The sequence below is a fragment of the Entelurus aequoreus genome, linkage group LG01 (genome assembly GCF_033978785.1).
Source record: "Entelurus aequoreus isolate RoL-2023_Sb linkage group LG01, RoL_Eaeq_v1.1, whole genome shotgun sequence".
Taxonomy (NCBI): domain Eukaryota; kingdom Metazoa; phylum Chordata; class Actinopteri; order Syngnathiformes; family Syngnathidae; genus Entelurus; species Entelurus aequoreus.
The window spans coordinates 86,703,828-86,719,176 of NC_084731.1; the positions used below are offsets into that span (position 1 = coordinate 86,703,828).

The window sequence follows — 15,349 nt, forward strand, 5'->3', positions numbered from 1 at the left end:
GGCAGTAATGACAATGTCAAACAAACATAAGAAGTCTGGAGAGAAGTTTCTTAAGCGCAAAAATTATGACTTAAGTGGTGAAACGGTATTTTCATTTGCAATTCAATTTTATCGACAGTTTGTTTATTTAAGGAAAATATATATTATTATTTATTAATTTAGTATGATTTATTTTAGCACTGCTTAGTCGTATGTAAATGTCCCTTCTTTTGCTGTATATTTGTCTAGTATTTATTTTTGTAATCAGCCTGACCTAAGCCTTGATATTAATAACATTTGTGATTAACACGTGCTTTCATATCATTTTACAAAGTTTACCCTTATAAACTGTAAGTATAGTCAGATATAATTATTGACTATGATTAAAAACAAGAGTAGGATTATTTTTAATATTTGAGTGGGATCCGAGCCCACCTGTAGTGGAAAGGTTGGGCCCTGAGGTCAAAAAGGTTAAGAACGCCTGTTCTAGTTAAAAATGAATTAAAATGGAGAAAATAAATATTCAAATAAGATATTTTGGCTTTCCCTCGTGGAAAATCTTGTTAAAAGCTTCTGCAACATCCTGAGGATGTTTGGTTTAAGAATAGCAAGTGCAAGAGTGCTTGTTTCAGAATAAAATACTTATTTCCATCTTAAAAGTCCTTCTAATTTCTAGATATACAAATCATAGTTTAGGACGTCTTACCGAGTAAAATTAACTCGCTGCATTGTAGGGTAGTGCGGTATACCGGTATTAGTGTAGTACCGCGATACTATTGAATCATATTCGGTACTATACCACCTCTGAAAAGTACCGGTCAATTGGGTCAAATTTGTGGTATCATCCAAAACTAATGTAAAGTATCAAACAACAGAAGAATAAGTGATTATTACATTTTAACAGAAGTGTAGATAGAACATGTTAAACGAGAAAGTAAGCAGATATTAACAGTAAATGAACAAGTAGATTAATAATTCATTTTCTACCACTTGTCCTTAATAATTTTGACAAAATGATAGAATGGAAAATGACAATATGTTACTGCATATGTCAGCAGACTAAATTAGGAGCCTTTGTTTGTTTACTTACTACTAAAAGACAAGTTGTCCTGTATGTTCACTATTTTATTTAAGGACAAAATTGCAATTACAAACATGTTTAATGTACCGTAAGAGTTTTTGTTAAAATAAAGCCAATAATGCAATTTTTTTACTGTACAAAAGTATTGAAATAATTTTGGTACTGATACCAAAATATTGGTATAGGGACAACACTACTGCATTGACAGAAAAATTCACTAGTTTTTGGTTGGTTTTTAAAAAAACTAAAATCTAGTCTTTTAATCTTATACTTTGTCAGCTCTTTTTTGCACTGAATAGTTCAACTTTTCAGTATGTGGCCCTTGGTGGAAGAAGTTTGGACACCCCTGCTGCAACCTGTTTCATTATAATCATTGTACCAAATAATACATTGCGAGAATCGGTTTGAATCCAGAATGGTGCTGAGTCGAGTATGGAATGGAATACACCACCATCTTCACCCCTAGTGAAGATGGTGGTGTATACCCCTATGTCACGTCCACTCTTTTCCAAGCGCTTCTGCACACCCCGTTCTAATTTGGAGAACTTTGTCCGGTTTGCTGAGCTACTTCCTGAGTATTGTTTGAGAATAGCTCGCTGCAATTGAGCACGAAGACAAAGGCCAGGAAGCAAAGTCACAGGAAGCCAGCCCTGTTTTTCATATTGGTGCCGCTACATGATAATCACGTGGGAAACGTGGGCTTTAAAACACTTTGCTACACGGCTCAATTCGCAGCACCCTCGCTTGTCAAACTTTCAATTAAGTGAATTAAAAGTGCACACTCTCCCTCCCCGGACGCTCTCTCTCTCCCCCCCCCCTCGCCGTGCAAGCGGCGGACGTGTAAAAGGATTAGGATTGTAGCCACGACTCACGCAGCACTAACACCCTCAGAGAAACATTGTCTCGCTGAAGGATGACGCGCAGGAGGGAGGGAGATACAATGAGATTAAAGCAGGACGGGGATGAAGCACAAAGGAGAGGCGAGCGGCCCTGAGAGGAGATGACACGACTTGAGGGCGGGGGAGGCGGGGGTGGATTGAAGGCGAGGGAGATCCTCTCGGACACGAAGACGGCGAATGGGAGCAGCTCCTGTCACACGGAGGGACCCGGCCCGCCGCCACGTCGAAGGGCCTCTTTTTGACAACACGGCGTCCAGAGAGTCCGTGCGCGCCCGTCGGTGACGCTTTGGCGCGGCGACAAAACGCTCGTCAGCTTCGGCGCTGCGAATTAGCCGCGAAGGCGTCGGAGCGGAGGACCAACACATGGCCTCTTCAGTTAGCGCCATGCTAACGCGGCGCTACAGCTGGCGCAGTGAAACAAGAGTCCTAGCTCTACGGTCGCCCCTCGCCATATCGCGCTTCAAATATTACAACTTCACTATATTGCGCATTAAATTATAAAAAACTATAATTTGCACTTTTTTCAACAACTAAAGAAACTTCAGACTGTACAAAATGCGGCTACCAGACATTTGACTGGTGCGAAGCCAGTCTTCATTGGCTCACCCACTCACCCACATCTGCCGTCCTCTCCAAGGTTTCTCATTGTCATCCCACTGGGTTGAGTTTTTCCTTGCCCTGATGTGGGATCTGAACCGAGGATGTCGTTGTGGCTTGTGCAGCCATTTGAGACACTTGTGATTTAGGGCTATATAAATAAACATTGATTGATTGATTGACTTGCTATGCCCCTACTTTTCCGGTCTTCAGGCCAGGGTCTTCTAAAGACCCCCAAGAACTTCTTTTAAAACCCGTGGAGACCTGGCATTCCAGACTACAGCTCCCAGACTCTGGAACAACTTGCACCAGTCCCTCCGTGATCTTGACTGTGTTGAAACTTTTAAGAAACATTTGAAAACTTCTCTTTATAGTAAAGCTTTTAGTTAATGCGCCTTTTAATTAGAGATATCCGATATTCCGATATTGTCCAACACTTAATTACCGATTCCGATATCAAGCGATACTGATATATACAGTCGTGGAATTAACACATTATTATGCCTAATTTTGTTGTGATGCCCTGCTGGATGCATTAAACAATGTAACAAGGTTTTCCAAAATAAATCAACTCAGGTTATGGAAAAAAATGCCAACATGGCACTGCCATATTTATTATTGAAGTCACAAAGTTTTTTTTGGTCGCTGATAAAAAAAAAGCCTTGCCTGTACCGGAAGTAGCGTGACGTCACAGGTTGAAAGGCTCCTCACATTTCCCCATTGTTTACACCAGCAGCGAGAGCGATTCGGACCGAGAAAGCGACGATTACCCCAGTAATTTGAGCCAGGATGAAAGATTTGTGGATGAGGAATGTGAGAGTGAAGGACTAGAGTGCAGTGCAGGACGCATCTTTTTTCGCTCTGACCGTAACTTAGGTACAAGCTGGCTCATTGGATTCCACACTCTCTCCTTTTTCTATTGTGGATCACGGATTTGTATTTTAAACCACCTAGGATACTATATCCTCTTGAAAATGAGAGTCGAGAACGCGAAATGGACATTCACAGTGACTTTTATCTCCACGACAATACATCGGCGAAGCACTTTAGTTACGGAGCTAAACATAATATCTGCGGTTTTTACACACACACACGAGTGACTGCAAGACATACTTGGTCAACAGCTATACAGGTCACACTGAGGGTAGCCGTATAAACAACTTTAACACTGTTACAAATATGCGCCACACTGTGAACCCAAACCAAACAAGAATGACAAACACATTTCGGGAGAACATCCGCACCGTAACACAACATAAACACAACAGAACAAATACCCAGAATCCCTTGCAGCACTAACTCTTCCAGGACGCTACAATATACCACCAAACCCCGTCCCCCCCGAATTCGGAGGTCTCAAGGTTGGCAAGTATGGTCTGGCCCGCAGGTGGCAGCAGGTAGGCAGGCACCTCCGCAGGCATCAAACACGCACACCCCGTGCTTGGCGTGAACGTCCAGCGAACACTGCGACAGCTCCGACTCACCCAGAGACAGCCGCCCTCCCGCCGCCTGGGCGGGAAAAACAGAAAGATGGCACGCTCGCCGCTTGGCACGCAGCTCTAGCCTCATTACAAGAGTGTTGATTAGCGACGGTCGGAAACGCGGCGCACCAGCGAGCAAGGCACTTCTTCACCTGGCAGGGGAAGAGGGGAGGGAGGTGGACCCCCACACAGGAAGCCTACGGGCTGGCTGGGTGGGAGAGATAACGGGCGAGGGCGAGGAGAGTGTGTCTCCGGTGGAACAAAGCGCCTCTGTAACCCCGCGAGCAACAGCTGTCCCACTGTGTAAATGTGTGCGTCAGACGGAGGGGGGAGAGACACATGGACCCACCCTAAAAACGCTTCCTGCTGGACTTCTTTTTTTTTTTTTTTTTGCAACAATACAACCTTGCGCCAAGAGTCCGTATAGACATCAGCAGCTAGAGCCTTGGTGGTGAAGGATGACTGACAGTAAACACACACACACACACACACACACACACACACACACACACACACACACACACACACACACACACACACACACACACACACACACACACACACACACACACACACACACACACACACACGCACACGCACACACACACACACACACACACGCACACTTCTTGAGACCTTTAGACCTCTGAATAATGCCTACCTCTTTAGGACCACCCTTTCTAGATATATAACGATTTGTATTTCCAACATTAATAATATAAACATACTATGCAAATATAAAAAAAACCTGTTGTGAAAAATGAGTTGGAATTTCACAAGAAAAAGGTCACAATTTCACAAGAGAAACTTTTTGGCCGTATTATGATAAAAGTCGTAATTTTACTCAACGCAAGTCAACATTTTACATGAAAAACGGAGCATTTGTGCGATATTATGATAAAAGTCGTAATTTTACTCAATAAGTAGAAAAAGCATAACATTCTGGCAATTTTATAAAAAGTCATAGTTTTACTCGCCAAAAGTCACAATTGTATAAGAAAACTTTAAAATGTTGGCAATGTTATAATAATATTCGGAATTTCACTTGGCAAAATTTTGACAAAAGTCATCATTTGTCACAAAAAAATTGGCAATATTGTGATACAAGTCAGAATTTTATATGACAAATGTCCCCAATTTGCATTAAAACGTAATAATTTTACATAAAAGTAATAATTTTACTAGAAAATATTACAGAAACAGAAAGACAATGAGAAGAAGTTCCCAATTTTATAAGAAAAAAGTCGACATTGTGGAAAAAAAGACTGCTTTTAGTTATTTTTTGTTTGTAATTGGTTTTTAATCATTATTTACTTCAAGTTATTACAGTATGTCTCTATATACATATATATATTTTTTTTTTAAAATACATTTTGGCCAAAGGGGGAGCATTTCAATTTCTTACACACACTTGTTATTACATATGTTGGCCAGAGGGGGAGCACTTAAATTCTTTACATACACTTATTTCCTATGTTGACCAGAGGGGGAGCCCTTTTAAAAACCGACACACAGTCAATTTGAAAAATCCCTCCTTTTTAGGCATACTTGCCAACCCTCCCGATTTTCCCGGGAGACTCCCGAATTTCAGTGCCCCTCCGGAAAATCTCCCGGGGCAACCATTCTCCCGATTTCCACCCGGACACCAATATTGGGGGCGAGCCTTAAAGACACTGCCTTTAGCGTCCTCTACAACCTGTCTTCACGTCCGCTTTTCCTCCAGTCAAACAGCGTGCCGACCCAGCCACATCATAAACGCGGCTTTTACACACACACACACACAACTGAATGCAACGCATACTTGGTCAACAGCCATACAGGTCACACCGAGGGTGGCCGCATAAACAACTTTAACACGGGACGGCGTGGCGAAGTGGGTAGAGTGGCCGTGCCAGCAATCGGAGTGTTGCTGGTTACTGGGGTTCACCTTCTACCATCCTAGTCACGTCCGTTGTGTCCTTGGGCAAGACACTTCACCCTTGCTCCTGATGGCTGCTGGTTAGCGCCTTGCATGGCAGCTCCCGCCATCAGTGTGTGAATGGGTGAATGTGGAAATACTGTCAAAGCGCTTTGAGTACCTTGAAGGTAGAAAAGCGCTATACAAGAGTAACCCATTTATCATTATTTATTTATTATTTATAACACTGTTACAAATATGCGCCACACTGTGAACCCACACCAAACAAGAATGACAAACACATTTCGGGAGAACATCCGCACCGTAACACAACATAACAAATACCCAGAACCCCTTGCCGCACTAACTCTTCCGGGACGCTACAATGTACATCTCTTGAAATGCGCCCCCTTTGGCCAAAATTAATACAATAAATATGTATATAGAGACATACTGTAATAACTTGAAGTAAATAATGAAGATTAAAAACCAATTACAAACAAAAAATAAAGCAGTCTTTTTTTCACAATATGTCGACTTTTTTCTCATAAAATTGGGAACTTCTCATTGTCTTTCTGTTTCTGTAATATTCCAATATTGTCTTGTAAAATTATTACTTTTATGTAAAATTATTACTTTTTACTGCAAAATGGTGACATTTGTCATATAAAATTCTGACTTATATCACAATATTGACAATTTTTGTGTTGTGACAAATTATGACTTATGTCAAAATTTTGCCAAGTAAAATTCCGAAAATTATTATAACATTGCCAACATTTTAAAGTTTTCTTATACAATTGTGACTTTTGGCGAGTAAAATTGTGACTTTTCATAAAATTGCCAGAATTCGGAGATCTCAAGGTTGGCAAGTATGTTTTTTTAGGCCTATCCTCATTTTGATAGATTCCACCACCAGGGGTGCAAATGAGACATTCTCTATTAGATGCAATGGTTTTTCCGTAATTGGGACCATGATTTATGTCCTAACTTGTTCACCGCTCCTCATATGGAAGCTACTTTTCCTTGTTGATGTCTCAAGAAGGCACACACACACACACACACACACACACACACACACACACACACACACACACACACACACACACACACACACACACACACACACACACACACACATACACACATACACACACACACACACACACACACACACACACACACACACACACACACACACACGCCTTGACTAGACAGGTGGCAAAGTGGGGACCAGAGTAAAACGTGCGTCACTCACTCGCACTGTCTCATCACATCCATGTCAGGATGCCACTTGTCTCCTTGCAGTGCCAACGCTCACACTGTCGACCCTTGTGTGCATGTTTTGTCACACACACACATGCACACACACACACACACACACACACTTTGCAATATGTTCCAATACCAGCTTGAAGCCCTTGGTAGTGATCCAACCGGTGGACTCATGCACATATGCACTCATGCACCGCCAAGCCGCCCACACCCTCGGGTGGCGTCCGGCCAAGTCCAACTTGTAGGAAGCCGACCTAGTCTGCGTCCTACCTAGTCTGCGTCCTACCTATAGTCTGCGTCCTCCACGGAGGCACGCACCGGACAACTTCGCGGCGCAAACGTGTAATAAATCATCAATGACGGCATAGACACGACGTGTGGCGGTAAGTTGTGATAAAATAGTTGGACTTACATTGCAAGAGTAGAAGCAGCAGCGGAACACACATGGACGTCCCCTCCATTGTCGCCCACAACTCCGGCTTGAGAGTGTCGTCGACGCGGCGGCTCCGACGCCTCAGCTTTCTTCTCGCACTTGTCCACAACTCTCCGATAATTCATCCAGCTTCCAGGGCCGACACTCTTCTCCCGGTTCGGTGCGACGGGAGGGGGACCGTCACGCAGCGGGGATGAGCGCAGCGCGCGCTTCGCGGGGGCTGCCGGTGTGCCGCTATCTGAACCTGGCGGCGGCGGAGGAGGAGGAGGTGGTGGTGGTGGTGGTGGTGGGGGAGGGAGGGGAAGAAAGACGGAGAGCCGTGGATCCGAGCGCAAAGACGCGGGGAAATGTCCTCTGATCGTGTCTGTGGTTGAGGTGGAGATGGAGGGAAGGGGCGGGGTGGCGCTTGGCTCTCCGAGCGCAGAGCGGAGAGCGCAGCGTCGCGTCCAAGACGCGCACTGCATCCTCTGCCGGACACGCCGTGCATCCTGTCCCAGTACTTCACAGCAGGGCTACATCAGGGTCCTGAGCAGAATTTTGTGAATTAACATGCTTTTTTCCCCTCCACATCGTTTCGTTCATGTCAAACTATTTTTATACTAGCTGCTGCATGGTTTGTGCTAAACAAATTCAAATGAAAATATTTTTTTTCTAGTGCAAAATAATTTTACCAATCAGCTTTTGTGATGTTGCAGCATTAAAGGAGTCATATTATGATTTTTTTGCAATTTTTAAAACGCTTCCTTGTGGTCTATATCAGTGGTCTCCAACCAGTGGTCCGCGCAATATATATTTAAAAAAAAAAAATTAAATCAACATAAAAAACAATATATACATTATATAGCAATATAGATCAATACAGTCTGCAGGGATACAGTCCGTAAGCACACATGATTGTATTTCTTTATGAAAAAAATAAATACAAAATTTGTCTATCAGTGTTTTTCAACCACTGTGCTGTGGGAGATGATCTAATTTCACCTATTTGGGGTAAAAAAATAGGGATGACCGATAATGGCTTTTTTTTGGCAGTATTATAATAAAAGTCGTAATTTTACTCAACGCAAGTCAAAATTTTACAAGAAAAACGGAACATTTGTGCAATATGATAAAAGTCGTAATTGTACTCAATAACAAGAAAAAGCATAACATTCTGGCAATTTTATGAAAAGTCATAATTTTACTCGCCAAAAGTCACAATTGTATAAGAAAACTTTAAAATGTTGGCAATGTTATAATAATTTTCGGAATTTTACTTGGCAAAATTTTGACATAAGTCATAATTTGTCACAACAAAAAAATTGTCAATATTGTGATATAAGTCAGAATTTTATATGACAAATGTCACCATTTTGCAGTAAAAAGTAATAATTTTACAAGACAATATTGGAATATTACAGAAACAGAAAGACAATGAGAAGTTCCCAATTTTATAAGAAAAAAGTCGACATATTGTAAAAAAAAAAGACTGCTTTATTTTTTGTTTGTAATTGGTTTTTAATCTTCATTATTTACTTCAAGTTATTACAGTATGTCTCTATATACATATGTATTTTATTAATTTTGGCCAAAGGGGGCGCATTTCAATTTCTTACACACACTTGTTATTACATATTTTGGCCAGAGGGGGAGCACTTAAATTTTTCGGGAGACTCCCGAATTTCAGTGCCCCTCCTAAAAATCTCCCGGGGCAACCATTCTCCCGAATTTCTCCCGATTTCCACCCGGACACCAATATTGGGGGCGAGCCTTAAAGGCACTGCCTTTAACATCCTCTAGAACCTGTCGTCACGTCCGCTTTTCCTCCATACAAACAGCGTGCCGGCCCAGCCACATCATAAATGCGGCTTTTACACACACACACACACACACACATAAGTGAATGCAGGGCATACTTGATCAACCAATACCGATATCAACCGATACCGATATATACACTCGTGGAATTAACACATTATTATGTCTAATTTGGACAACCAGGTATTGTGAAGATAAGGTCCTTCTTAAAAAAATGTATTAAATAAAATAAAATAAATAAATTAAAAACATCTTCTTGAATAAAAAAGAAAGTAAAACAATATAAAAACAGTTACATAGAAACTAGTAATTAATGAAAATGAGTAAAATTAACAGTTAAAGGTTAGTACTATTAGTGGACCAGAGCACGCACAATCATGTGTGCTTACGGACTGTATCCCTTGCAGACTGTATTGATATATAATGTAGGAACCAGAATATTAATAACAGAAAGAAACAACCCTTTTGTGTGAATGAGTGTAAATGGGGGAGGAGGTTTTTTGGGTTGGTGCACTAATTGTAAGTGTATCTTGTGTTTTTTATGTTGATTTAATAAAAAAACAAACAAAAAAAACAATACCGATAATAAAAAAAACGGTACCGATAATTTCCGATATTACATTTTAAAGCATTTATCGGTACATCGATAGTAAAAAATATTTTTTGCAAACCAGTAATTCTAGTCTGCAAATGATGTGTTGTTGTTTGTCTGTGCTGTCTAGAGCTCGGCAGAGTAACTGTGTAATACTCTTGCATATCAGTAGGTGGCAGCCGGTAGCTAATTGCTTTGTAGATGTCGGAAACAGCGGGAGGCAGCGTACAGGTAAGAAGATATTTAATGCTTAAACAAAAAATAAACAAAAGGTAAGTGCCCCTAAGAAAAGGCATTGAAGCTTAGGGAAGGCTATGCAGAGCAAAACTTAAACTGAACTGGCTACAAAGTAAACAAAAAGAGAATGCTGGACGACAGCAAAGACTTACTGTGAAGCAAAGATGGCGTCCACAATGTACATCCGAACATGACATGACAATCAACAATGTCCCCACAAAGAAGGATAAAAACAAAGTAGAAGCGGGAAATATCGCTCAAAGGAAGACATGAAACTGCTACAGGAAAATACCAAAAAAAGAGAAAAAGCCACCAAAATAGGAGGGCAAGACAAGAACTAAAACACTACACACAGGAAAAGTCACGGCGTGACTTGACAGGTCGTGACAGTACACCTACTTTGAGACAAGAGCTATAGTGATGCTTGGTTATGGTTTAAAGTCATATCCAACAATTGCGACAACGACTTTTTACTGTTAACTGAGTTTCATTTTTTAATGATTTCTGCTGGTGGTGTGCCTCCGGATATTTTTAACGCAAAAAATGTGCCTTGGCTCCAAAAAGGTTGTAAAACACTGGGCTATACAGTATAACATGTAATTGTGTTTTTTGGTCAAGATACTGCAAAAATTATGTTTTGTCTCTTCAAGATGCGCTGTTATGTGGGCAGTCTTATTTACGTGCCTTCTCCCAGTCTGTCCTGGTGTAGTATTTAGCACTTCTATATGTGGTCTACTGACAGATATACGTTCCAACTAAAAGCTACTTTTTATTAGAAATGGCAACAGCAGAGGATGCATGTGTATGTACGAGCCAGTCTGCCCCACAACAAGAGGATAGCGAAGACGAAGGAACTTATTGGCTACAATGGCGGACTGGCGCAAAGCACTTTGGGTACATTTCTACCATATAGGGAGATATCCGCTGACATCACAATCGTGAAAAACGTCACAAATTAGGCATATTCCGCATGGCTTGTTTGGAGGAAGTACAAAGGAAGGCAAGATTGTTTTATGAATATCCCTGCAATGTCTCCACGGTTTGATTTCACATTTTCGAGACTCATGCAGATCTCAGATGCACAACAGCAGGTACCGAAAGTCAGTTTTGAATTTGCGGCAGGCTTTTCAGAAAGTTGTGGCAAAAGTCGCAATGTTTTGAGGTTGTTGTTTTTTTCCCCCAGTAACGTGTGCAATAACCTCAGGTACAGTAAGAGAATAACTCCTGTACAGTTTATTTTAATTCACTTAGTTGTTAATGCAACGTATTTATTTGTACTTTGTTCCCTTTTCTTACAATGCTATTCAACTTTATATTTTTTTTGTAGAAACTGGCTCAGGAAGAATGACAATGTTCCTGTACTGTTGTGCATGTGTAAATGGCGATACACATCTATTCTATTGTGTTCCAATAACACTGAATGAACTTGGGATGTTATACATTTGCCATCAATTATTTAAATGTTCCTTACAACCTTCACTGCAAAAAAAAATAAAATCACAGTACTGCTACAAAAACCACATTGATGTTTTACTCATTTTGTACTGCAAACACTCAAAACAAGACAAGACCTACTTTGAACTCATTGTCTAATTTCTGTAGTGTTTCAATTAATTGTAACTAACAGCAATAATTACAGAAACACCACCAAAGGCTTCCTTATTGTCCGCTGGGTCGTCCACAAGTTGCAGACATTCTCCACGTTTATTTTAAGCTTAAAAAGCGTTTGTTCATCCTAAACATTAATTTACGTTCCATTTACCCCCGCACATTAAGAGCATAAAACTGTTAAAAGCAATCTACAGCACTAATAATTGTTGGTAAATGAGAGACGATGCGAGATTACCATCACACTTCAACATCTCTAACCTGCAAATGCTAGGTCAGCATTGCGCATGAAAATCTGTTCTTAATTGCCTTATGCTGGATAAATAAATGTTGAACAAGTATATATATATACATATATATATACACATGTAAACTAGGAAGCATGTTGCTAAAATGTTTATATACTACATTACCCAGAAGCCTTAGCACCGTAGACAGGAACTAAAAGCACTAACCCTGCATGCCCGAAAGTCAATGAAAATCCTTGGGGAAATTGACAATATATTTTTGCAGAAAGGCGCTAGGACTACTTTTGCAGTACAATTTAATTTTAATGCGCCTTGTCATTCATTAGTTGATATTTTACATGCACTTAACGCAAAACATGGCCCCCTACGGATCGCAGAAGCCTAAACACAGCGTGTGCTCTGCATATAAGGAAGGGCAACCCTGGTTTACAGCGTATTTCATTTAGATTTAGCAACATTTCTGACTTTCTTGAGGTCTTTCACTAACTGGAACCCAAATAAGGTGCACTATGTTTAATTAGCCACATGTTAAACACCATCAATCACAACAACAGCAATGAACAATCTGCCTTTGAAACAAATCATAAAGCTTGTAGTTATGATTGATGTTTATTGTTGTGCTAGTGACTGGCACTGCACGACACTGAATATAACACAACGTTGGTACAGGGTCCATTTGCAACCTGGAACTCATTTTTAGAGGCCCATGAACAAATCAACCACTTGTTTTTTTGCTTTTTTTAATTAGCATGCAAAACTGGTCAGATGTAAGCGTCTCCAACACAAAGTTGACGCCAACATTGTTTTAGCCTTTTTTAACTAAATAAATAGGACTTTTTGTAGTATGTCCCCTTTAGTGGCCTGGGGAAGGTGACCTCATTTAGATAGCTGGGGCAAATCACACCACTATAATGTAAACAAGAGCAACTCACTTGTATCTTAAATCTACATTTCCCACTGAAATCAAATCAATTGCTGCTTGGCCCCCACAAAATGGCACCATTTTAACATGTAACAAGCCTTTTAAAATTAAGAACAAACTTTTGGATAAGAAATATTGTATAAGAAAAGCACTACTAACAACTACTGTAGTTTTTTTGTAGTCGTGTAATAATAATAATAATGTACAGCATTTACCTTTGTAGTCTTCTACGGTGTTTCCTTCCAGCTGCGTCTCTGTCAAACACACAATCAGCAGCTTTTCCATACTTTCATGGATAAATACCCGCTGTTCAGAAATTATTTCAAGAACAATATTCCTGGGGTGACAATTTGATTCGGAACCAATTCTCGCAATTTATTATTTGGTATACTAATTATATATAACATTTTTCTTAAAAACAGGTTGTAGGTTAGTAAAGCTCCTTCTGGTTGCATGGAGATAACCCAAAATTGTCTTATAAAATAAATAGATTTTTGAAAATATTGAATCAATTTAGAATGACAATGAATAAGAATCGCGATTCAGATGTAAATAGATTTTTGGGTGCACCCTAGTGCAGACTTGCAGTGATACGCTCGACACCCTTGATCACATTCTTGATGATTTCTGTCTTTAATTCAGTGAACATCATCCCCTTCGTCTTCTCTACACGGTCCTTCACACTCACTCTCTTCCTTCCTATGGTTGGAAAATAAAAATTGTCAATCTCTAGCTATACGCTAATAAGCTAGCGAGTAAGACCACATGTTTTGGTCAGATCTTACAGGGTTCACTGTGGCATTCGCCAACCAATGGCGGGGATGCTTGTAACTCAAATTTGTGCGTACAATTTAAAGCAAAATAGTCCGTTAAGAGACTGCTATTACACTGCATCTGGAAAGTATTCACAGTGCTTTACTTTTTCTACATTTTGTTATGTTACAGCCTTATTCCAAAATTGAATAAAAATTCATATTTGTTCTTGAAATTCTGCACACAATACCCCATGACAGTGTGATTTTTGTTTAGTTTTTTAACTTGCAAGTGCATTAAAAATTGGAAACTAAAAAAATCACATGTACGTAAGTATTCAGACCCTTACTCAATACTTTGTTGATGCCTTTGGCAGCAATTACAGCCTTAAGTCTTTTTGAATACGATGCCACAAGCTTGGCACACTTATCTTTTGTGCAGTTATGCCCATTCCTCTTTGCAGCACTTCTCAGGCTCCATCAGATTGGATGGGAAGTGTTGGTTTTCATCCAGGATGTCTCTGTACATTGCTGCATTCATCTTACTCTAGTCAGGGAGGTGACCAAGAACCCGATGGTCATTCTGTCAGAGCTACAGCATTCCTGTGTGGAGAGAGAACCTTCCAGAAGGACCACCATCTCTGCAGCAATCCACACATCAGGCCTGTATGGTAGAGTGTCCAGACAGAAGCCATTTCTTCATGAAATGTTTGCCAAAATACACCTGAAAGACTCTCAGACCATGAGAAACAAAATTATCTGGTTTGATGAGACAAAGATTGAACTCTTTGGTGTGAATGCCAGGCGTCATGTTTGGAGGAAACCAGGTACCGCTCATCACCAGGCCAATACCAACCCTATAGTGAAGCATGGTGGTGGCAGCATCATGCTGTGGGGTTGTTTTTCAGTGGCAGGAACTGGGAAACAAGTCAAGATAGAGGGAAAGATGAATGCAGCAATGTACAGAGACATCGTAGACGACAACCAACACTTCCCATCCAACCTGACGGGGGGCGTGAGAGGTGCTGCAAAGACGAATAGGCTAAATTGTGGCATTGTCTTCAAAAAGACTTGAGGCTGTAATTGCTGCCAAAGGTGCATCAACAAAGTATTGAGCAAAGGCTGTGAATACTTGTGTACATGTGATTTTTTTCAGTTTTGTATTTCTAATAAATTTGCTGATTAAAAAAATAAAAAAAACTTTTCACATTGTCATTATGAGGTATTGTGTGTAGAATTTTGAGGATAAAAATGAATTGTTTTAACATAACATGTGGAAAAAGTAAAGCGCTGTGAATACTTTCCAGATGCACTGTATCTCAAAACACTTAAAGTTGAGGTGCTACTATTATTCATTAACATAGTCCAACATTATATTCGGAAAAGTGAAATTCAGTTGGCGAGATCTTATTAGTTTGTTTGGGTGTACCTAATGTTGTGGCCCGTCAATCAGCTGCTAAATTAAGACGATCTTTTCCTTCATATTTTGAGATTTGTGGGCTTATTTGTGAATGTGTTGGACATTTTAGTATATTTTCTGACCCGCTAGTG

General features: G+C 40.4%; 2 protein-coding genes across 2 annotated transcripts in view; both read right to left on the reverse strand.

Moving 5' to 3' along the window:
• jam2a (junctional adhesion molecule 2a) overlaps nucleotides 1–8,168 on the reverse strand; it is a 32,487-nt gene extending 24,319 nt beyond the window's left edge. The window contains 2 exon segments of the mRNA XM_062060118.1: nucleotides 7,622–7,688; nucleotides 7,690–8,168. Coding sequence (XP_061916102.1) covers nucleotides 7,622–7,688; nucleotides 7,690–8,106 — 484 coding nt within the window. The 5' untranslated portion in view covers nucleotides 8,107–8,168.
• mrpl39 (mitochondrial ribosomal protein L39) overlaps nucleotides 1–15,349 on the reverse strand; it is a 350,047-nt gene that overhangs the window by 310,872 nt on the left and 23,826 nt on the right. The window lies entirely within an intron of this gene.